Genomic DNA, 24264 nt, shown 5'->3' on the forward strand with positions numbered 1-24264 from the left:
GTTTGTTGCAGGTCCTGGGTTATTTGGACTACGCCTTCACCGCCATCTTTACAGTGGAGATCGTCTTGAAGGTAAACTACAAGTGTAAGTGTGTGTGTGTGTGTGTGTGTGTGTGTGTGTGTGTGTGTGTGTGTGTGTGTGTGTGTGTGTGTGGTTGTCTGTGTCTGTCTGTGTTTGTGTGTGTTTGTGTTTGTGTCTGTGTGTGTGTCTATGTATGTCTGTGTCTGTGTGTGTGTGTGTGTGTGTGTGTGTGTGTGTGTGTGTGTGTGTGTGTGTGTGTGTGTGTGTGTGTGTGTGTGTGTGTGTTGTTGAAGGTAAACACGGTGGCTGACTGGTGCTGCTTGGTCTCCATGATTTTGTCGGCATGTGGTTGTCAGTCATGGTTTTTCATTGGTTTTGATTTGATGGATGGTGCTGGTTGTCGGGTGTTTGTGGTGCACCAGTGGCTGCTGGATCTAGTGCAAAGGAGTGGTGCTAGTGTGGTTTGTGGTGCACTGGTGGCTGCTGGGTCAGGTGCAAAGGGGTGGTGCTAGTGTGGTTCGTGGTGCACTGGTGGCTGCTGGGTCCGGTGTAAAGGGGTGGCGCTAGTGTGGTTTGTGGTGCACCGGTGGCTGCTGGGTCTGGTGCAAAGGGGTGGCGCTAGTGTGGTTTGTGGTGAACTGGTGGCTGCTGGGTCTGGTGCTAGTATGGTTTGTGGTGCACTGGTGGCTGCTGAGTCCGGTGCAACGGGGTGGCGCTAGTGTGGCTTGTGGTGTACCGGTGGCTGCTGGGTCCGGTGCAATGGGGTGCCACTAGTGTGGTTTGTGGCAGCACATGCGGGAGGTGGTTGTCGGGGCTAGATGACTTGTTGGCTTCGTTTTTGTTGGTTGGCTTGTCGTGTGTCGGCCCGGGCCTGCCCTCGCACTCTACCATGCCGTCTTTCAAACCCGATGTCATGCCTGGGTTCAGGCTTTTCTGGGGTTGTCCCTGGGGGAAGTGGGGTCATGCGGCTAAATCTGTGGATTTGCAAATCATTGTATTCTCTTTTTATTTACCATTTACACAACGTGACAACGTATACATATATATATACATATATATATATATTTCAAAACCCAAAAGCACAGAAGTTGTGTATATATATATATATATATATATATATATATATATATATATATATATATATATATATATATATATATATATATATACCTGTTTTTGTGGCAAGGTCTGTAAGAACCTGAGAGGCCTGAGGATCCACCAGACCAGTATGGGCTGCATAAGGAGAAAGCAAGCTGAGCAATGCTTAGAGCCAGTGCCTAGTACTGACCCTGGTGAGACGGAGGAGGAGCAGGAACCGGAGTCACCCCACAGTGTCCAGAACCGCCAAGCTCAACATGCTTCACCCGGCAAACCATCTGAACAGCACCGGGTCTTATGGCCTGCTGCGAACAAGGAATCTGAATGGCGACAGTTTGACGATGATATTGATGCTACCCTTGATGCACCATGCAGAGGGGAAGTTGATTGGCAACTGCAGCTGAGAGATTCGGCATTCAACAAACCAAGGCTCAGAACATCACCAGGCCAAACCGGCGGGAGACCAAGATCGCCTTAAAACAGCAGCACAAGAGGGCGAGTGAGGAGGAAAGACCAGCCCTGTCAGAGCTCATGGACATCCTGAAGCAGAAGCTCATCTCTCTCCGTCGTGCTTAGGGGCATAGGAGAAGGGGCAGAGAGACGGCGCACTGCCTTCATGGCAAATCCTTTTGGATTTACTAAACAGCTGCTGGGGCAGAAGCGGAGCGGGATCCTTGTCTGTTCTGAAGAGGAGATCAATCAGCACCTCAGTAACCCATACAGTGACAGTAGGAGAGAAGAAGATCTGCCCCCCTGTAGAGGGCTACCCACACCATCAGGACCCTCCTTCCAGTTTAACATCAAAGAGCTCACCTTGGCAGAAGTCAGGGACACCGCCCGAGCCGCAAGGACCAGTGCAGCCCCAGGCCCGAGTGGAGTGGCATACAAAGTCTACAAGCATTGCCCGAGACTCCTGGAGAGGCTGTGGAGACTCATCAGGGTAGTATGGCGGCGGGGAAGGCAGCCAAGCAGTGGCGTCATGCAGAGGGTGTCTGGATACCAAAGGAGAAGAATGCAAGTGACATCACGCAGTTCCGCACCATCTTCCTGCTCAGCTTGGAAGGCACAAACTTTTTAAAGATTCTCGCCAACAGGTTGACAGAGTACCTCCTGAGGAATTCCTACATCGACACCACAGTGCAGAAGAGAGGAGTCCCAGGCATGCCAGGCTGCTTGGAACACACACGATTGGTTACCCAGCTGATCCGGGAGGCAAGGGAAAATCAAGGAGACCTGGCTGTCCTTTGGCTTGACCTTGCCAATGCCTATGGATCCATTCCACACAAGCTCATGACAACAGCCTTGATGACACATCATGTTCCAGAGAATATCACTGAACTCATACGAGACGACTACAGTGAATGAATGATGGGTTCTACATGTAAAGCGACTTTGGGTACTTAGAAAAGCGCTATATAAATCCCAGTTATTATTATTATTATTATTACAGTAGTTTCAGTCTGAGATTCACCTCTGGAGCAATAACATCTGCATGGCACCGCCTGGAGAAGGGCATCATCACAGGGTGCACCATATCAGTGGCACTGTTCGCCCTAGCGATGAACATGCTTTGTCAAGGCAGCAGAAGTGGAGTGCAGGGGTCCCAAGTCCAGTTCCGGCATTCGCCAACCTCCGATCCGAGCCTTCATTGATGATCTGACTGTCACAACATCATCAGTGACAGGGTGCCGGTGGCTCCATCGCGGACTGGAAAGGATCATCACATGGGCGACAATGATGTTCAAGCCAGCCAAGTCCAGGTCCCTGGTTTTGAGGAAGGGGAGAGTGGAGGACAAACACCGCTTCAGCCTGGATGGAGTCCCCATAACATCAGAGTCGGAGAAGCCTGTTAAGAGTCTGGGGAAGATCTTTGACAGCACCCTGAGGACAAGGCAGCAGTGCAGTCAGCCCATGTGGCGCTGAAGACCTGGCTATCAGCAGTGGACAAGTCGGGCCTCCCTGGGAAGTTCAAGGCTTGGATATACCAGTGTGGCATCCTGCCGAGAATCCTTTGGCCGCTGTTGATCTACGAAGTCCCAGTAACCATTGTGGAGGGCTTCGAACGCAACATTAGTCAGCACCTGCGCAGGTGGCTGGGCTTGCCGAAGAACTTAAGCAGCATCGCCCTGTATGGGCACACCAACAAGCTGCAGGTTCCCTTCACCGGATTGACTGAGGAGTTTAAAGTCACCAGAGCCAGGGAGGTGTTACTTTACAGAGACTCATCTGACACCAGAGTCTCCTCTGCTGGCATCACGGTCAGAACTGGGAGGAAGTGGAAGGCACAGGAAGCTGTTGACTAAGCAGAAGCAAGGCTGAGACATGGCGTCTTAGTAGGTGCTGTGGCAGTCGGACAAGCTGGGCTGGGTAGCCACACAAGATCACGCTACGACAAAGCCCAGGGTCGAGAGAGACGGCTGATGGTGCTGGGAGAGATCCGTGCAGAGGTTGAGGAGGAACGCCGGAGCAAGACAGTGGTCATGGGCCAGCAAGGAGCCTGGACAAATTGGGACCACGCATCTACCCGGTAGATCACCTGGACAGAACTTTGGAAGTCAGAACCAGCAAGACTCAAGTTCCTGATCTAGTATGATGTCCTCCCAAGTCCATCTAATCTTCATTACTGGGGGCTAGCAGAAACACCTGAATGTCCACTGTGTAAGGCACGGGGTTCCCTGGAGCACATCCTGAGCTGCTGGCCTAAAGCCCTGGGAGAGGGCAGGTACACATGGCGCAACGACCAGGTGCTGAAGGCAGTAGCAGACACCATTGGCACTGGAATCCAGCAGAGCAAACACCATCTCCCAGTCAGGCATACCATCTCCTTCGTCAAGGCAGGGGAGAAACCACAAGCAGGACGTAAGGCCCCAACTGGACTGCTAGCCACAGCCCGTAACTGGCAGCTGCAGGTGGATCTCGGCAGACAGCTGAAGTTTCAAGAGCGCATAGCAAGGACATCACTGAGGCCAGACCTTGTCTTAACTTCTGACTCAACGAAGCATGTTGTGCTGCTAGAACTTACAATCCCCTGGGAAGACCGGATGGAGGAGGCCCATGAGCGAAAGAAGGCCACATACCTTGAGCTGGTCGAGGCATGCAGAGAGAGTGGCTGGAGGGCCCGCTGTGAGCCAATAGAAGTGGGCTGCAAGGGCTTTCTAGGGCAATCTGTGCATCGAGCATTCAGACTTCTTGGAATCAGAGGGTTGCCGGAGAGAAGAGCTACCAGAAACATCAGCGAGGCTGCTGAGAAAGACTCAAGGTGGTTGTGGATCAAGAGGGGATACGGATGGAGTAGTACGCTGTTTGGACACAAGCCGGATTCTGAACAGCCCCGGTTGGCGAGGGTGTATAGAGATCAAAGACCCGAAACACCCAATGAACGTCGGTATATATATTATTTATATATGTATAATATATATACATTTATAATATATATATATATATATATATATATATATATATATATATATATATATATATATATATATATATATATATATATATATACAGTATATATATTATTTATATATGTATAATATATATATACAGTATATACATTATATACTGTATATATATATATATATTTATTTTTTTATTTTTTTTTATTTAATGTATTTTTTTTTTCCAACCTAGCCTGTCTTAAAGCAAGGACCAAAGTCCGTGAGACATTTTATACACTGAACAAGAACTCCAGTGCCTTATGGACAGATTCTCCCAGGCCTACAAGACTTCGGGTTTACCATCAGCCTAGAAACGACCAATGTGCTGAGTCAGGAAGTGGACACTCCACCAGCCATCACAATTGATGACTACAAACTCCAAGTCGTACACCAATTCACATACCTGGGATCCACCATCAGTGACAATCTGTCCCTTGATGGTGAGATCAACAAACGTATCGGCAAAGCTGCCACAACCCTACGGCGCCTCACGACCCGCGTCTGGGAGAACCGGAAGCTGACAACTCCTAGCAAGATGGCAGTGTACATTGTCAGCACTCTTCTCTACGGCAGCGAAACATGGACAATATACTCCAAATAGTATCTCAAACTGAACACCTTCCACATGCGCTGCCTTCGCCGCATCCTCGACATCCATTGGAGTGACAAGGTGACGAATGCCCAGGTCCTCCAACGCGCTGGTCTTCCTACCATGTTCACGTTGCTCGGAAAACGCAGGCTGCGTTGGCTCGGCCATGTGTGCCCTATGGCGGATGGACGTATCCCAAAGGACATCCTATATGGCCAACTTGCCTCTGGCAAGAGATCTGTTGGCCGGCCAAAACTGCGCTTCAAAGATGTCTGCAAGCGGGACATGAAAGCCCTGGACATAAACACTGAACATTGGGAGAATGCGGCGGCTGACTGCAGCAAATGGAGCAGTGTCCTTCACAAACAACTGAAGACTGGCGAGGAAAAGATGTTTGCCTCTCCCATATCCGACTTCCAGCTACATCTGCAGTCAATGTTTGCCTCTCCCGTATCGGACTTCCAGCTACATCTGCAGTCAATATTTTCCTCTCCCGTATCCGACTTCCAGCTACCTCTGCAGTCAATGTTTTCCTCTCCCGTATCCGACTTCCAACTACATCTGCAGTCAATGTTTGCCTCTCCCGTATCTGACTTCCAGCTACATCTGCAGTCAATGTTTGCCTCTCCCGTATCCGACTTCCAGCTTTATCTGCAGTCAATGTTTGCCTCTCCCATATCCGACTTCCAGCTACATCTGCAGTCAATGTTTGACTCTCTTGTATCCGACTTCCAGCTACATTTGCAGTCAATGTTTGCCTCTCTTGTATCCGACTTCCAGCTACATCTGCAGTCAATGTTTGCCTCTCCCGTATCGGACTTCCAGCTACATCTGCAGTCAATATTTTCCTCTCCCGTATCCGACTTCCAGCTACCTCTGCAGTCAATGTTTTCCTCTCCCGTATCCGACTTCCAACTACATCTGCAGTCAATGTTTGTCTCTCCCGTATCTGACTTCCAGCTATATCTGCAGTCAATGTTTGCCTCTCCCGTATCCGACTTCCAGCTTTATCTGCAGTCAATGTTTGCCTCTCCCGTATCCGACTTCCAGCTACATCTGCAGTCAATATTTTCCTCTCCCGTATCCGACTTCCAGCTACCTCTGCAGTCAATGTTTTCCTCTCCCGTATCCGACTTCCAACTACATCTGCAGTCAATGTTTGCCTCTCCCGTATCTGACTTCCAGCTACATCTGCAGTCAATGTTTGCCTTTCCCGTATCCGACTTCCAGCTTTATCTGCAGTCAATGTTTGCCTCTCTCGTATCCGACTTCCAGCTACATCTTCAGCCAATGTTTGCCTCTCCCGTATCCGACTTCCAGCTACATCTGCAGTCAATGTTTGCCTCTCCCGTATCCGACTTCCAGCTACATCTGCAGTCAATGTTTGTCTCTCCCGTATCCGACTTCCAGCTACATCTGCAGTCAATGTTTGCCTCTCCCGTATCCGACTTCCAGCTACATCTGCAGTCAATGTTTGCCTCTCTTGTATCCGACTTCTAGCTACATCTGCAGTCAATGTTTTCCTCTACCGTATCGGACTTCCAGCTACATCTGCAATCAATGTTTGCCTCTCCTGTATCGGACTTCCAGCTACATCTGCAGTCAATGTTTGCCTCTCCCGTATCCGACTTCCAGCTATATCTGCAGTCAATGTTTGCCTCTCCCGTATCCGACTTCCAGCTACATCTGCAGTCAATGTTTGCCTCTCCCGTATACGACTTCAATCTACATCTGCAGTCAATGTTTGCCTCTCCCGTATCCGACTTCCAGCTACATCTGCAGTCAATGTTTGCCTCTCCCGTATCCAACTTCTAGCTAAATCTGCAGTCACTGTTTGCCTCTCCCGTATCCGACTTCCAGCTACATCTGCAGTCAATGTTTGCCACTCCTGTATCGGACTCATCAGCCACAGCAGGCGTTGTCGCTGAGTTTAAACTTGACCTCTGGACTGGCGCAGTTTCCATAGTCGTTAAGACTGACGGAGGCCTGATGGACATATATATTTATAATATATACGTATGTAATATTTTTATGTATAAGTATGTATATATATATGTGTATATGTATGTACTGTATATATGTGTATATATATATATTTATGTATATGTATATATGTATATGTGTGTATGTATGTATCCATCCATCCATTTTCTACCGTTTGTCCCTGTATGTATGTTATATTAAAATAGATAACTTGTAATATTATTATATTAAAATACATAACTTGTAATATTATTATATTAAAATAGATAACTTGTAATATTATATTAAAATACGTAACTTGTAATAATATTATATTAAAATAGATAACTTGCAATGTTATGATCTTAAAATAGATAACTTGTAATATTGTTATATTAAAACACATAACCTATAATATTATTATATTAAAATAAATAACTAGTAATATTATATTAAAATAAATAACTTGTACAATTATTATATTCAAACAGATGTATTGTAATATTATTATGTTAAAATAGATAACTTGTAATATTATTATATTAAAACAGACAACTTGTAATATTGGGCAGCACGGTGGTCCAGAGTTCAATCCCGGGCTCAGGATCTTTCTGTGTGGAGTTTGCATGTTCTCCCCGTGACTGCGTGGGTTCTACTCCGGCTTCCTCCCACCTCCAAAGACATGCACCTGGAGATAGGTTGATTGGCAACACTTAATTGGTTCTAGTGTGTGAATATTGTCTATCTGTGTTGACCCTGTGATGAGGTTGTGACTTGTACAGGGTGTACCCGCCTTCCTTGTCCAGGATGTACCCCGCCTTCCTTGTCCAGGGTGTATGCCGCCTTCTTTGTCCAGGGTCTACCCTGCCTTCCTTGTCCTGGGTGTACCCCGCCTTCCCTGTCCAGGGTCTATCCCGCCTTCCCTGTCCAGGGTCTATCCCGCCTTCCTTGTACAGGGTGTACACCTCCTTCCGCCCAAATATTATTATATTAAAATAAATAACTAGTAATATTATATTAAAATAAATAACTTGTAAAATTATTATATTCAAACAGATATATTGTAATATTATTATATCAAAACAGACAACTTGTAGTATTATTATATTAAAACAGACAACTTGTAATATTGGGCAGCACGGTGGTCCTGAGTTCAATCCCGGCCTCGGGATCTTTCTGTGTGGAGTTTGCATGTTCTCCCCGTGACTGCGTGGGTTCTACTCCGGCTTCCTCCCACCTTCAAAGACATGCACCTGGGGATAGGCCCCTCCCACCTCCAAAGACATGCACCTGGGGATAGGCCCCTCCCACCTCCAAAGACATGCACCTGGAGATAGCCCCTCCCACCTCCAAAGACATGCATCTGGAGATAAGCTCCTCCCACCTCCAAAGACATGCACCTGGGGATAGGCCCCTCCCACCTCCAAAGACATGTACCTGGGGATAGGCCCCTCCCACCCCCAAAGACATGCACCTGGGAGATAGGTTGATTGGCAACACTTAATTGGTCCTAGTGTGTGAATGTTGTCTATCTGTGTTGGCCCTGTGATGAGGTGGTGACTTGTCCAGGGTGTATCCGCCTTTCTTGTCCAGGGTGTACACCGCCTTCCTTGTCCAGGGTGTACCCCACCTGCCTTCCTTGTCCAGGGTGTACACCGCCTTCCTTGTCCAGGGTCTACCACGCCTTCCTTGTCCTGGGTGTAACCCACCTTCCGCCCGAATGCAGCTGAGATGGGCTCCAGTGATCCCACGCAACACCGAAGGGGACAAGCGGTAGAAAATGGATGGATGGACTTGTAATATTATTATATTAAAATACAGAACTTGTAATATTATTATATTATGCTGATGATGCCAATAAACTATCAATCAACCTAAATAAAACAAAATATATCATTTTTGGAAATAGGAAAAATAACATACAGTGTCATATAAGAATTGATGATATGGAGATAGAAAGGGTGTATTCAACAACATTTTTGGGAATCTATATAGATGATAAATTAAATTGGAAAGTGTACATAAATATACTCAAGACAAAGATGGCAAAAATCATTGCTATGTTATATAAAATTAAACATTCTGTAAATCAAAAGGCTCTTAACATGTTATATAATTATTTCGTACTCCCATATCTTAATTATTGCGTTGAAATCTGGGGTAACAATTACAAATCAAACATCAACTCTATGTTCTTACTTCAAAAGAAAGCCATTAGAATTGTAAATTATGCAGATTATCATGACCATACCAAGGCTCTGTTTATTAAATTAAAAACATTAAAACTGCACAATCTTGTTGACCTCAACACTGCTATTGTGACGTACAAAGCTCATAACCACATGCTGCCTGGGTGTCTACAGGAGAGGTTAAAACCCAGAGAGAGTCCCTATGACATCAGAGGTTCAGCTGTCTTTCAGAAAGCAAACATAAGAACGGGCTTAAAAAAGTAGATGTGTTTCTGTCAGGGGGGTTCAACTGTGGAACAGCTTGGATGATTCCTTAAAATGTTCCAGTTCCATTCACACATTTAAAAAAAACTTTAAGACCAATGTCTTGGAAAAATATATCACTCTTGAATCAACATTAATGTGTACTACTATGATCAATGTGTCATGTCTGTGTGATCATGTTTTGTTTTAGTTATGTTCGGTTTTGTTTTTAGACTCTTTGTGCACTCTTGTTTGTTTTGTCACCATAGCGACCATTAGTTTCACCTGTTTCACGTTTTGCACTCGCGCACCTATTGTCAATCATGCCTATATTATTTAAGCCCATTGTTGCCAGGAAGTCAGCCTGGCAACATTACCTCTGCTCACTTCATGCCATGCTACTTCTGTACCTCCATACTACCTTTGAAATCCATGCCTTAGTTCCCTGCTTTCCAAGTAAGTTTTTGTTTATTGTTCATAGTTTTTTGCCCAAGTGCTAGTTTTGGTTTCATTACTCAAGTTTGTTCTCCGCCTTTGTGCGCACCTTTTGTTTATACCCTTTTGTTTGTATTTTGCAGTTAGTGTTAAAATAAAAGATGTCCTTACCTTCACGCCTTGCTCGCTCCAACTTTACTTGCATCTCGGGAAAACAAACAACCCACAGTTCAAGTCTTGACAGAATGTTAATTAAAAACGAAATGTGGGATATAAATAATAATGGAAGTATAATTGTTTGTATATACGGTTTGTAGTATATAATTGGTGCAAAGGTTTAACATGTGTACAAGGATATTTCACATGCCTTTACTGTGTATATAATTGAACAGTATTTATGTTGTGTAGAATGTGTATTTATAATATGTTGTGAAAAGGAAATTTCATATTTTTTGGAAGCTCATCTTGTATTTGACTTTGTTTATAGGGTTAGGCGCAATAAGTGTTCAACTTCAGCCTAAACCCTTTTGGTCTGAAACATTTTTAATTTATGAATGTACAACTGTTTGTTTATGTAAAACTGTTTGTTTATTTTGTTGACCATTGACCGAAGAAATAATAATAAACTAAAACTAAACTAAACTAATATTATTATATTAAAATACATAACTTGTAATGTTATTATATTAAAATAGATAACGTGTAATATTATTATATTAAAATAGATGACTTGTAATGTTATTGTATTAAAATACATAACTTGTAATATTATTATATTAAAACACATAACTTGTAATGTTATTATATTAAAATGTATAACTTGTAATATTATTATATTAAAATAGAAAGCTTGTAGTATTATATTAAAATACATAACTTGTAATATCATATAAATATAGATAACTTGTAATGTTATTATATTAAAATACAGAACTTGTAATATTATTATATTAAATAGATAACTTGTAATGTTATAATATTAAAATACATACATTTTAATATTGTAATATTGTAATAATATTACATTAAAATAAATAACTTGTAATATTATTATGTTAAAAGAGATAACTTGTAGTATTATTATATAAAAACATGATGTGATATTAGTATAATTGTACTTTGTGACAGATGACAGCATTTGGAGCGTTCTTTCATGAAGGAGCTTTCTGTCGCAACTATTTCAACCTGCTGGACCTCCTGGTGGTGGGCGTGTCCCTCATCTCCTTTGGCATCCAGTAAGGATCAATACACTTATTGATTATGATAAGATTGTCTATTTCACTTCTTCACAAGTAAGTATCAATACACTTATTGATTATGATAAGATTGTCTATTTCACTTCTTCACAAGTAAGTATCAATACACTTATTGATTATGATAAGATTGTCTATTTCACTTTTTCACAACTACACCAGGGTGTCCTCATCCCACATTGGTATTGGGTATCGCTCTGATATCACCCAAAAATGTATAGATATGTAGTTGCATGTAAAATATGTGATGGCATGTGCGATACAAGCAGTACTGCAGTGTGTGTGTTTACTTGTGTGTGATATCAGGTACGATAAAAACAGTCCTGCAGCGTGTTTACTTGTGTGTGATATCAGGTGCAATACAAACAGTCCTGCAGCGTGTTTACGTGTGTGTGATATCATGTGTGATACAAGCAGAGTGTTTATTTGCGTGATATCATGTGCGATACAAGCAGAGTGTTTACTTGTGTGTGATATCATGTGCGAAACAAGTAGATTGTTTACTTGTGTAGATCAGGTGCGATACAAGCAGTCCTGCAGCGTGTTTACTTGTGTGTGATATCATGTGCGATACAAGCAGTCCTGCAGTGTGTTTACTTGTGTGTGATATTATGTGCAATACAAGCAGTCATGCAGAGTGTTCACTTGTGTGTGATATCATGTGCAATACAAGCAGAGTTTTAACACAAAGATGACCAAACATCTAAATGTCCTCCAAACAATTTCTTCTATTTTACAAAATTCATTAACAAAAGGTAAATATGCTAGGCTATAGGCTACTAGGAGGTAGCAGCTACACAACAGCTAAGCATACAATAGCACACAAACTAGACATAGGTAATAATTTTAACAATAAAAGGCGACATTTGTCAATATAAACAAATAATTATAGTTGTATATTACTTACACATACAGAGTCTACAAGGCAGTGTTCGAAAGCATCCAGTAACAAAAGTAGCTGCATCATGAGCTTGGTTTTAATGAAGTGACCACTTGTTGTCGCAAAAAATAACAATGACCACTCCACCACAACTTAAAGACAGCATGAGCCCGTTCCAGATGTTAATAATAAATAAGTTAGCGTTTTGGATCAATGTTGATATCGGCCAATAGTCAAGGCTGCAAAATCGGTATGGTATCAGAAGTGAAAGTGTTGCATGAGGACACCTTGTCATTGAGAGTAGTTTGTGTACAGCAGATGATTAGTTCATGAGTAAACACACACTGATCATAATTTGGATGTGAACAATGACTTGGTGTTTCCTCGCCAGGTCTTCTGCCATCTCTGTAGTGAAGATCCTGCGAATACTGAGAGTCCTGCGTCCCCTGAGGGCCATCAACCGAGCCAAAGGACTGAAGGTCATGGGAATACATGTTTGTTTGTTGTGTTGACCTTCACAAGGTCATAGAAATACAAGTTTGTGTTTGTAGTGTTGACCTTCACAAGGCCATTTAAATACATGTTTGTGTTTGTTGACCTTCACAATGTCATTTAAATACATGTTTTTTATTGTAGTGTTGACCTTCACAAAGTCATATAAATACATGTTTGTGTTTGTTATGTTGACCTTCACAAGGTCATATAAATAATGTTTGTTTGTTTGTTGTGTTGACCTTCACAAGGTCGTATTAATACATGTTTGTGTTTCTTGTGTTGACCTTCACAAAGTCATATAAATACATGTTTGTTGTGTTGACTTTCACAGAGTCATATGAATTCATGTTTGTTTGTTATGTTGACCTTCCCAAGGTCATATAAATACATGTTTGTGTGTGTTGTGTTGACCTGCACAAGGTCATTTAAATAAATGTTTGTATTTGTTGTGTTGACTTTCATAAGGTCATAGAAACACATGTTTGTGTTTGTAGGTTTGATCTTCACAAGGTTATATAAATACATGGTTGTGTTTGTTGTGTTGACCTTCAGAAGGTCATGGAAACACATGTCTGTTGTGTTGACATTCACAAGGTCATGGAAATACATGTTTGTGTTTGTAGTGTTGACTTTCAAAAGGTTATAGAAATACAAGTTTGTGTTTGTAGTGTTGACCTTCACAAGGTCATTTAAATACATGTTTGTGTTTGTTATGTTGACCTTCACAAGGTCATGGGAATACATGTTTGTGTTTATTGTGTTGACCTTCACAAGGTCATAGAAATACAAGTTTGTGTTTGTAGTGTTGACCTTCACAAGGTCATTTAAATAGATAATTGTGTTTGTTGCATTGACATTCACAAGGTCATATAAATACATGTTTGTTTGTTGTGTTGACCCAAACAAGGTCATGGAATACATGATTGTTGTTTTGACCTTCACAAGGTCATAAAAATACAAGTTTGTGTTTGTAGTGTTGACCTTCACAAGGTCATTTAAATACATGTTTGTTTGTTGTGTTAACCTTCACAAGGTCATAGAAATACAAGTTTGTGTTTGTAGTGTTGACCTTCACAAGGTCATTTAAATACATACTTGTGTTTGTTGTGTTGACCTTCACAAGGTCATGAGAATAAATAATTGTGTTTGTTGTGTCAAGGTCATGGGAATACATGTTTGTTGTGTTGACCTTCACAAGGTCATGGAAATACATGTTTGTGTTTGTAGTGTTGACCTTCACAAGGTCATGGGAATACATGTTTGTTTGTTGTGCTGACCTTCACAAGGTCATGGGAATACTAGTTTGTTGTGTTGAGGTTCACAAGGTCATGAGAATACATAAATAAATGATAAATGGGTTATACTTGTATAGCGCTTTTCTACCTTCAAGGTACTCAAAGAGCACATGTGTGTTTGTTGTGTTAACCTTCACAAGGTCATATACATACATGTTTGTGTTTGTTGTGTTGACATTTACAAGGCCATGGAAACACATGTTTGTTCGTTGTGTTGACCTTCACAAGGTCATAGGAATACATGTTTGTTTGTTGTGTTGACCTTCAAAAGGTCATAGAAACATATATTTGTGTTTGTAGGTTTGACCTTCACAAGGTCATATAAATACACGTTTGTGTCTGTTGTGTTGACCTATCACAAGGTCATGGAAATACATGTTTGTGTTTGTAGTGTTGATCTTCACAAGGTCATAGAAATACATGTTTGTATTCATTGTGTTTTCTAGCATGTAGTCCAATATATGATCTATGTTTTCTAGCATGTAGTCCAATATATGATCTATGTTTTCTAGCATGTAGTACAATATATGATCTATGTTTTCAATTATGTAGTCCAATATATGATCTATGTTTTCTAGCATGTAGTCCAATATATAAGCTATGTTTTCTAGCATGTAGTCCAATATATGATCTATGTTTTCTAGCATGTAGTCCAATATATAATCTATGTTTTGTAGCATGTAGTCCAATATATGATCTGTGTTTTCTAGCATGTAGTCCACTATATGATCTATGTTTTCGAGCATGTAGTCCAATATATGATGTATGTTTTCTAGCATGTAGCCCAATATATAATATATGTTTCCTAGCATGTAGTCCAATGTATGATCTATATTTCCTAGAATGTAGTCCAATATATATTTGTTTTCTAGCATGTAGTCTAGTATATAATCTGTTCTCTAGCATGTAGTCCAATATATATTCCATGTTTTTTAGAAAGTAGTCCAATTTATGATGTATGTTTTCTAGCATGTAGTCAAATATATGATTTTTGTTTGCTAGCATGTAGTCCAATATATGAGCTATGTTTTCTAGCATAGGACTAGAATGTAGTCCAATATATGAACTTTGTTTTCTATCATGTAGTCCAATATATGATCTTTGTTTTCTAGCGTGTATTCAACAACATTTTTGGGAATCTATATAGATGATAAATTAAATTGGAAACTGTACATAAATATAGTTAAGACAAAGATGGTAAAAATTATTGCTATGTTACATAAAATTAAAAACTCTGTAAATCAAAAGGCTCTTAACATGTTATATACTTATTTCGTACTCCCAGATCTTAATTATTGTGTTGAAATCTGGGGTAACAATTACAAATCAAACATCAACTCTATGTTCTTACTTCAAAAGAAATCCATTAGAATTGTAAATTATGCAGATTATCATGACTATACCAATGCTCTGTTTATTAAATTAAAAACATTAAAACTGCACAATCTTGTTGACCTCAACACTGCTATTGTGACATAAAAAGCTCATAACCACATGCTACTTGGGTGTCTACAGGAGAGGTTCAAACTCAGAGAGAATCCCTATGACCTCAGAGGTTCAGCTGTCTTTCAGAAAGCAAACATAAGAACGAGCTTAAAAAGTAGATGTGTTTCTGTCAGGGGGGTTCAACTGTGGAACAGCTTGGATGATTCCTTCAAATGTTCCAGTTCCAGTTCCATTCACACATTTAAAAAACACTTTAAGACCAATGTCTTGAAAAAATATATCACTCTTGAATGTAGTTAATACTATGATCAATGTTAATTAAAAACTAAATGTGGGATATAAATAATAATGGAAGTATAATTGTTTGTATATAGTATATAATTGGTACAAAGGTATAACATGTGTACAAGGATATTTCACATGTCTTTACTGTGTATATAATTGAACAGTATTTATGTTGTGTACAATGTGTATTTATAATATGTTGTACAAAGGACATTTCATAATTTTCGGAAGTTCATCTTGTACTTGACATTGTTTAAAGGGTTAGGCGCAATAAGTGTTCAACTTCAGCCTAAACACTTTTGGTCTGTAACATTTTCATTATCAATCTATCAATGCACAACTGTTTGTTTATTTTGTTGACCATTGACCGAAGAATAATAATAAACTAAAACTAAACTAGTCCAGTATGTAATCTTTGTTTTCTAGCATGAAGTCCAATATATGATCTTTTTTTCTAGCATGTAGTACAATATATGTCTATGTTTTCTAGCATGTAGTCCAATATAGGTATTTTTCTAGCATGTAGTCCAATATATGACCTATGTTTTCTAGCATGTAGTCCAATATATGATCTTTGTTTTCTAGCATGTAGTCCAATATATGATGTATGTTTTCTAGCATGTAGTCCAATATATGATCTATGTTTTCTAGCATGTAGTCCAATATATGATCTATGTTTTCTAGCATGTAGTCCAATATATGATCTATGTTTTCTAGCATGTAGTCCAGTGCGTGTTTGTGGCCATCAGGACAATTGGTAACATCATGATCGTCACCACGCTGCTGCAGTTCATGTTTGCCTGTATTGGAGTGCAGCTCTTCAAGGTACACTCAACACAGTACACACACACACACACACACACACACACACACACACACACACACACACACACACACACACACACACGCACACACACACACATATTTAAATACATACACACACACACACACACACACACACACATATATACATACATATATATATATATATATATATATATATATATATATATATATATATATATGTATGTGTGGGGAAAAAATCACAAGACTATTTCATCTCTACAGGCCTGTTTCATGAGGGGGGGTACCCTCAATCATCATATATATATATATATATATATATATATATATATATATATATATATATATATATATATATATATATATATATATATATATATAGTCGAGGTCTCTGTGGTTTATCCGTTATACAGTGCTCAATACCGGGGGTAGAGCGGAATATACGTTAGGTCAGGAAAAAACACAAGAGGCTATTTCATCCCTACAAGCCGGTTTTGCAGGTTTCCCTGATCGTCAGGGGATTTTATTAAAGTGTCTGTGGTTGTTACATATATATAGTGTACATTACATGGGGGTGTGGCCTTTGTTGCACAATAGTACCTTGCTTCTGTGTCGGCATGATGCGACCAGTTGGTTGTGTTCGTTTAAAGTGGACATGTTTTCTTTCAGGCACAGGTTACATCTTTTAGCTGCACTGTTGTATGGTGAGCTATATGCCACAATTCGCCATTTAATGGTGTGATCAATTTTATTGTCTTTAAGAGTCCATATGTATTTACTCAGCTCTGTAGAGTCCTTGAGTTGGGGCCTACGAAATGATGGTGTGTGATTGTTATAACAGGTTTTAAAGGTGTTTTCTGTGAGTCCAATGTAAGTCTCTGTGTTTGACTTGTCCTTGCGGGTGACGCTGGCTTGGTAAACAACTGATGTTTTTAAACAGTTTCCGTTGATTGGGCAGTTAATTCTTTGTCTGCAAATGAGTTAGAGTTAGGGTTAGAGTTACAGTTGTTAGCAATTGCTTGTCTGTGAGTGCTCAGAATCTTTTTGTTGTGTGAGTCAATGGTTTGTTTGATATTCATCTTGCAGCTGTAGCTAAGATTCAAGATGTTCTTGTTGAATATCTTCCTTTTTGGGGAAGTGCTTGTCAATGAGTGCAAGGAATTTATGTCCGACGTTTTTGCTGAATGGGGGGTTGTACTAAAGTATGTTGTCCCGTTTCCTGTTTTTTCTTGTTTTAGTTGCTGGTGGGTCATATTGGAGGGTGAATTGGTATCCAAAAGAAAAAAAGAAAAAACAGGAAACAGGACAACATATATATATATATATATATATATATATATATATATATATATATATATATATATATATATATATATATATATATATATATATATATATATATATATATATATATATATATATATATATGTATATGTGTGTGTAGATGTAGATGTAGATATATATATATATGTATATGTGTGTGTAGATGTAGATGTAGATATATAGACATGTGCTGGCAATGTCATGACAACATGATGCTGTGTGTGGGCAGGGCAAGTTTTATCGTTGCACTGATGAGGCCAAGTCCAGTCCTGATGAGTGCAAGTGAGTCCAGAATCTTGGTTCCTGTCAAGTTCTTTGGTACCAAGTGTGCTCCTGATGCCACAGAGGAACCTACATCCTGTACAACCATGGCGACACAGCACTTCCTGTCATCAAGGAGAGGGTGTGGCACAACAGCGACTTTAACTTTGACAACGTCCTGATGGCCATGATGGCGCTCTTCACCGTGTCCACCTTCGAAGGATGGCCCACGTGAGCACCTTACTATTATTATCATTATTATTATTACCTTTAACTAACTATCATTATTATTACTATTATTATTATTATTATTTGTATTATCTTTAAAACATTATCACTATTATTATTATTATTATTATTATTATTATTTTTATTATTATTTTATTATTAGTAGTGTTTTATTATGCTTAACAAACTATCATTATATTACTATTATTATCTTTAACAAAGTATCATTATTATTATTATTATTATTATTATTATTATTATTATTATTATTATTATCTTTAACAAACTATCATTATTTTTACTATTATATATTACAAACCCCATTTCCATATGAGTTGGGAAATTGTGTAAGATGTAAATATAAACGGAATACAATGATTTGCAAATCCTTTTCAACCCATATTCAATTGAATGCACTACAAAGACAAGATATTTGATGTTCAAACTCATAAACTTTTGAAACAAATAATAATTAACTTAGAATTTCATGGCTGCAACACGTGCCAAAGTAGTTGGGAAAGGGCATGTTCACCACTGTGTTACATGGCCTTTCCTTTTAACAACACTCAGTAAACGTTTGGGAACTGAGGAGACACATTTTTGAAGCTTCTCAGGTGGAATTCTTTCCCATTCTTGCTTGATGTACAGCTTAAGTTGTTCAACACTCCGGGGGTCTCCGTTGTAGTATTTTAGGCTTATAATGCGCCACACATTTTCAATGGGAGACAGGTCTGGACTACAGGCAGGCCAGTCTAGTACCCGCACTCTTTTACTATGAAGCCACGTTGATGTAACACGTGGCTTGGCATTGTCTTGCTGAAATAAGCAGGGGCATCCATGGTAACGTTGCTTGGATGGCAACATATGTTGCTCCAAAACCTGTATGTACCTTTCAGCAATAATGGCGCCTTCACAGATGTGTAAGTTACCCATGTCTTGGGCACTAATACACCCCCATACCATCACAGATGCTGGCTTTTCAACTTTGCGCCTATAACTATCCGGATGGTTCTTTTCCTCTTTGGTCCGGAGGACATGATGTCCACAGTTTCCAAAAACAATTTGAAATGTAGACTCGTCAGACCACAGAACACTTTTCCACTTTGTATCAGTCCATCTTAGATGAGCTCAGGCCCAGCGAAGCCGACGGCGTTTCTGGGTGTTGTTGATAAACGGTTTTCGCCTTGCATAGGAGAGTTTTAACTTGCACTTACAGATGTAGCGACCAACTGTAGTTACTGACAGTGGGTTTCTGAAGTGTTCCTGAGCCCATGTGGTGATATCCTTTGCACACTGATGTCGCTTGTTGATGCAGTACAGCCTGAGGGATCAAAGGTCACGGGCTTAGCTGCTTACGTGCAGTGATTTCTCCAGATTCTCTGAACCCTTTGATGATATTACGGACCGTAGATGGTGAAATCCCTAAATTCCTTGCAATAGCTGGTTGAGAAAGGTTTTTCTTAAACTATTCAACAATTTGCTCACGCATTTGTTGACAAAGTGGTGACCCTCGCCCCATCCTTGTTTGTGAATGACTGAGCATTTCATGGAATCTACTTTCATACACAATCATGGCACCCACCTGTTCCCAATTTGCCTGTTCATCTGTGGGATGTTCCAAATAAGTGTTTGATGAGCATTCCTCAACTTTATCAGTATTTATTTCCACCTTTCCCAACTTCTTTGTCACGTGTTGCTGGCATCAAATTCTAAAGTTAATGATTATTTGCAAAAAGAAAAAAAGTTTATCAGTTTGAACATCAAATATGTTGTCTTTGTAGCATATTCAACTGAATATGGGTTGAAAATGATTTGCAAATCATTGTATTCCGTTTATATTTACATCTAACACAATTTCCCAACTCATATGGAAACAGGGTTTGTATTATGACTATCTTTTACAATTTATCATTATTATTATTATCTTTAACAAACTATCCTTATTATTACTATTATTATTATTTATTATTATAACTATCTTTAACAAACTAACATTTTAATTACTACTGTTATTATTATTATTATTATTAAATAAACTATTATCATTTGTATTATTATTATCTTTAACAAACTTTTATTATTATTATTATTATTATAATTATTATAATTTGTATTATTTGTATCTTTAACAAACTATTAATATTACTATTATTATCATTATAATAATAATAATTATTATTATTATTATTGTTATCAATATTTGTATTATTTGTATCTTTTACAAACTATTATTACTATTAATATTTTAACAAACTATTATTACTATTAATATTTTAACAAAGTATTATTATTATTATTATTATCTTTAACACACTATTATTAATAATAGTAATAGTATTATAACTGTTTTTGTTTTTTTAACAAAGTATTATTATTATTGTTTTTATAATTATTATTAGTAGTAGTCATAGTATATTTAACACACTATTATTACTATATTATTATTATTAACATTATTATTATTGTTATTATTTATATTATTATTATTATTATTATTATCTTTAACAAACTAATATTATTATTAATTTTAACACACTATTATTATTTAACACACTATTATTATTATTACTATTTCTTTGATCATCACGGCTGCCTCGGTGCTCTGTTTTGTTTGTTTTTGTGCATAAATGGTGCTCTTACACCCGCGAAGAGCTACTCAACATCAGATCAATCACCCCTACGGACTTATTACCACACCCCTACGGGCCTAGTGGTTAGAGTGTCCGCCCTGAGATCGGTAGGTTGTGAGTTCAAACCCCGGCCGAGTCATACCAAAGACTATAAAAATGGGACCCATTACCTCCCTGCTTAGCACTCAGTATCAAGGGTTGGAATTGGGGGTTAAATCACCAAAAATGATTCCCGGGCGCGGCACTGCTGCTGCCCACTGCTCCCCTCACCTCCCAGGGGGTGAACAAGGTGATGGGTCGTGGTTAAGATATATATATATATATATATATATATATATATATATATATATATATATATATATATATATATATATATATATATATATATATAAAGAAATACTTGAATTTCAGTGTTCATTTATTTACACATATACACACACATAACACTCATCTACTCATTGAGTTAAGGGTTGAATTGGCCATCCTTGTTCTATTCTCTGTCACTATTTCAGAACACACACATTATACAAATATACATTATAATATCAATAAGAAAACGGGAGCTCTAATTTGGGAGTCTGAATTAGGATCAGAAGTTCCTATATAAACATTGCGCACTCACGTCGCCTTTTTGTATTGATTACTGCAGCTGTGCACTGGATTCATTCACAAATACAAACTACAACTCACAAACACTTTAGAGTTAGGCTCCACCATCAGAATGTGTACTTAAACTTATAAAGATCACATGGATATTATTCAGTGAGTTGATTCACCAAAACTAACCTGTTATACAGGAGGAAAAAGCACACAGGACGTTTCAATTGTTCACAGACTGGTCGCTCTCATCAGAATGACAAGACACTTCCGGTCTGCAGGTGATAGCATTCAATTGGGAAGAAACGCCCTACTGCCCCCTACTGACCAATGTGAATACTGATAAATGTGGAATGACAGCTACAAAAACGAATTCAAACCACAAAATAAAATAAATAAATCAACACAAAAATGTGACACATTATGGGTGGGTCACATATGCATGTACAGTAGATGGCAGTATTGTCCTGTTTAAAAGTGTCACAACATTGCTGTTTACGGCAATGTTGTGAACAGGCTGTCAACACGTCACTCAGGTCCGCATGGAGCTGGAGGGGGCGTGGCCTCCAGCTCCGCCTGAATTTCGGGAGATTTTCGGGAGAACTTTTGTCCCGGGAGGTTTTCGGGAGAGGCGCTGAATTTCGGGAGTCTCCCGGAAAATCCGGGAGGGTTGGCAAGTATGCTGGGGAAGGTCTTGTTTTGAGACATCTTCCAGTTGTGTGCTTTGTTTGACAGTTCCAATCTTTCTACCAGTGGCGAGAGAGGGTGCCTCTTCTGTGTAGTTTTGCAGATTTTTTTTTAATGAGAAGTCTCCTCCGCAACGTCGCCACAGCTCTCCGGTACACAGCGGCACAGCATGCTCCACTGAAATGTGGTCTGTCTACGCGGGATTGCCGAGGCCCCTTTTGAAGTACTGAGCCGAGACGCTTCCCTTTGTGGTGCGACACCAAAAAAAAAAAAAAAGATATATCAAACCGAAAACCAAAAACACCAATAAGACTACCTGAAAGGGTTACAATCTAAAGTGCCGTATGTATATGATGCTTTTACACATCCCTGCTTTGTTTTATGTCCTCCCCTCTTGCAGAGATTATGCATGTCTTGAGTGAAAGGCGCTGCAGTGCGTCTGGAGAGCCCCCCCCACCCCCCTCGCCCCACTTGAATGGAAATTGACGCTCTCAAACGAACAACCTAGGGACAAAACATGAATTCCGTGTGGCTGCGCCCCTTGTAGTGGCGCGGCGCAGACAAGCTCGCTATTTAGCAGCGGCTGCCATCTCAGACCGCCGTCTGAGATGGCGGTCTGAGAAATACTAGACTTGGTGAATTCTAGCTGTAAATATACTCCTCCCCTCTTAACCACGCCCCCAACCATGCCCCCCGACCCCAACCACGCCCCCCCCCTCCCACCCCTCACTTCCCGAAATCAGAGGTCTCAAGGTTGGCTAGTATGCTCGTCCGTCTCCGCAGACGAGGATTACGCCAACCCTTACCTGGCATCTTTCTCTCCAACGTCCGCTCACTTCCCAACAAGATGGACGAGCTAGCGTCGCTGATGAGAAGAAACAAGGACTTTTCCTCATCTTGTGTTTTGTGCTTCACGGAGACGTGGTTGAGCGCCAGTGTCCCGGACAGCGCGGTTCAACTGGAGGGCTTTCATCTTCTCCGCACGGACCGACACCCGGGGCTCTCCGGCAAAGCAAGAGGCGGTAGGGTCTGTTTCTTCATCAACAACAACTGGTGTACAGATGTGACGATGATATCCTAACACTGCTCTCCTGCTCTGGAATATCTTTTCATTCACTGTAAACCTTTTTACTCACCGCGTGAGATCATTTCATTCATACTGGTGGCTGCCTACATACCGCCCAACGCGGACGTTCGTGACGCTCAGTGCACGCTTGCAGACCAGATCTTACATGTGCAATGGTCTTTTCCGGACTCTCTTGTTATCGTGCTTGGTGACTTTAACAAGGGAAATTTGAGCCAGGAATTACCCAAGTATAAGCACTTTATTAAATGCCCGACCAGAGGAGAACACTTTGGATCACTGTTACACTATAATAAGCAGGGCATACCATGCAGTCCCGCGCGCTGCTATCGGACTATCAGATCACGTGATGGTGCACTTAATCCCTTCATACAGACAGAGACTGAAACTGACTAAACCTGTTATGAAGACCATTAAAAAGTACACCGCTGAGGCTGTGGGGGAGCTGTGCGCATGTTTGGAGACGACAGACTGGGAGGCAACTGGAGTGGCCACGGACAATCTGGACGAGTATACGGACACTGTGATCTCATACATACAGTTCAATGAGGCGCGCATCATTCCAACACGCACCAGGGCTTGTTATAACAACGACAAGCCCTGGTTCACACCCAAGCTCCAACAGCTGCGCAAGAAGAAGGAGACTGCGTGGAGGAGCGGGGACCAGAGTACCTACAGAGAAGCGACGTACCACTTCAACAGGGAAGTGGAAAAAGCTAAATCTGTGTACTCAAACCGTCTACAGGAACAGTTCAGCTCCAATGATTCTGCAGCCGTATGGAGAGGACTAAGGGCCCATACGAACTATAAGCCCAAAGTCCTCCAGGCCCTGAATGACTGGACTCCAGGACATCAAAAGACTCCAAGAACATCACAGGACTTAATCAATGGCCCTCTCCCTCCGAGAGGTGGATGTACGCCGGCAGTTCTTGAGGCTGAACACGCGGAAGGGCCCCGGGTCGAATGGTGTCCCCCCCCTCCACCTTGAGACACTGCACGAATCAGCTGGCTCTTGTCTT

The 24264-nt window shown here is 40.3% G+C and overlaps 1 protein-coding gene across 2 annotated transcripts in view; it reads left to right on the forward strand.

Moving 5' to 3' along the window:
- Positions 1-24264, forward strand: part of LOC133622687 (voltage-dependent L-type calcium channel subunit alpha-1D-like) — a 195977-nt gene that overhangs the window by 84034 nt on the left and 87679 nt on the right. For both annotated transcript variants that reach the window (XM_072915911.1, XM_072915910.1), the window contains exons 18-23: positions 12-71; positions 11106-11212; positions 12502-12589; positions 16349-16456; positions 17988-18040; positions 18104-18250. In XM_072915911.1, the coding sequence (XP_072772012.1) occupies positions 12-71; positions 11106-11212; positions 12502-12589; positions 16349-16456; positions 17988-18040; positions 18104-18250 (563 nt within the window). The remainder of the gene's footprint in view (positions 1-11; positions 72-11105; positions 11213-12501; positions 12590-16348; positions 16457-17987; positions 18041-18103; positions 18251-24264) is intronic.

The sequence above is a fragment of the Nerophis lumbriciformis genome, linkage group LG23 (genome assembly GCF_033978685.3).
Source record: "Nerophis lumbriciformis linkage group LG23, RoL_Nlum_v2.1, whole genome shotgun sequence".
NCBI classification, from domain to species: domain Eukaryota; kingdom Metazoa; phylum Chordata; class Actinopteri; order Syngnathiformes; family Syngnathidae; genus Nerophis; species Nerophis lumbriciformis.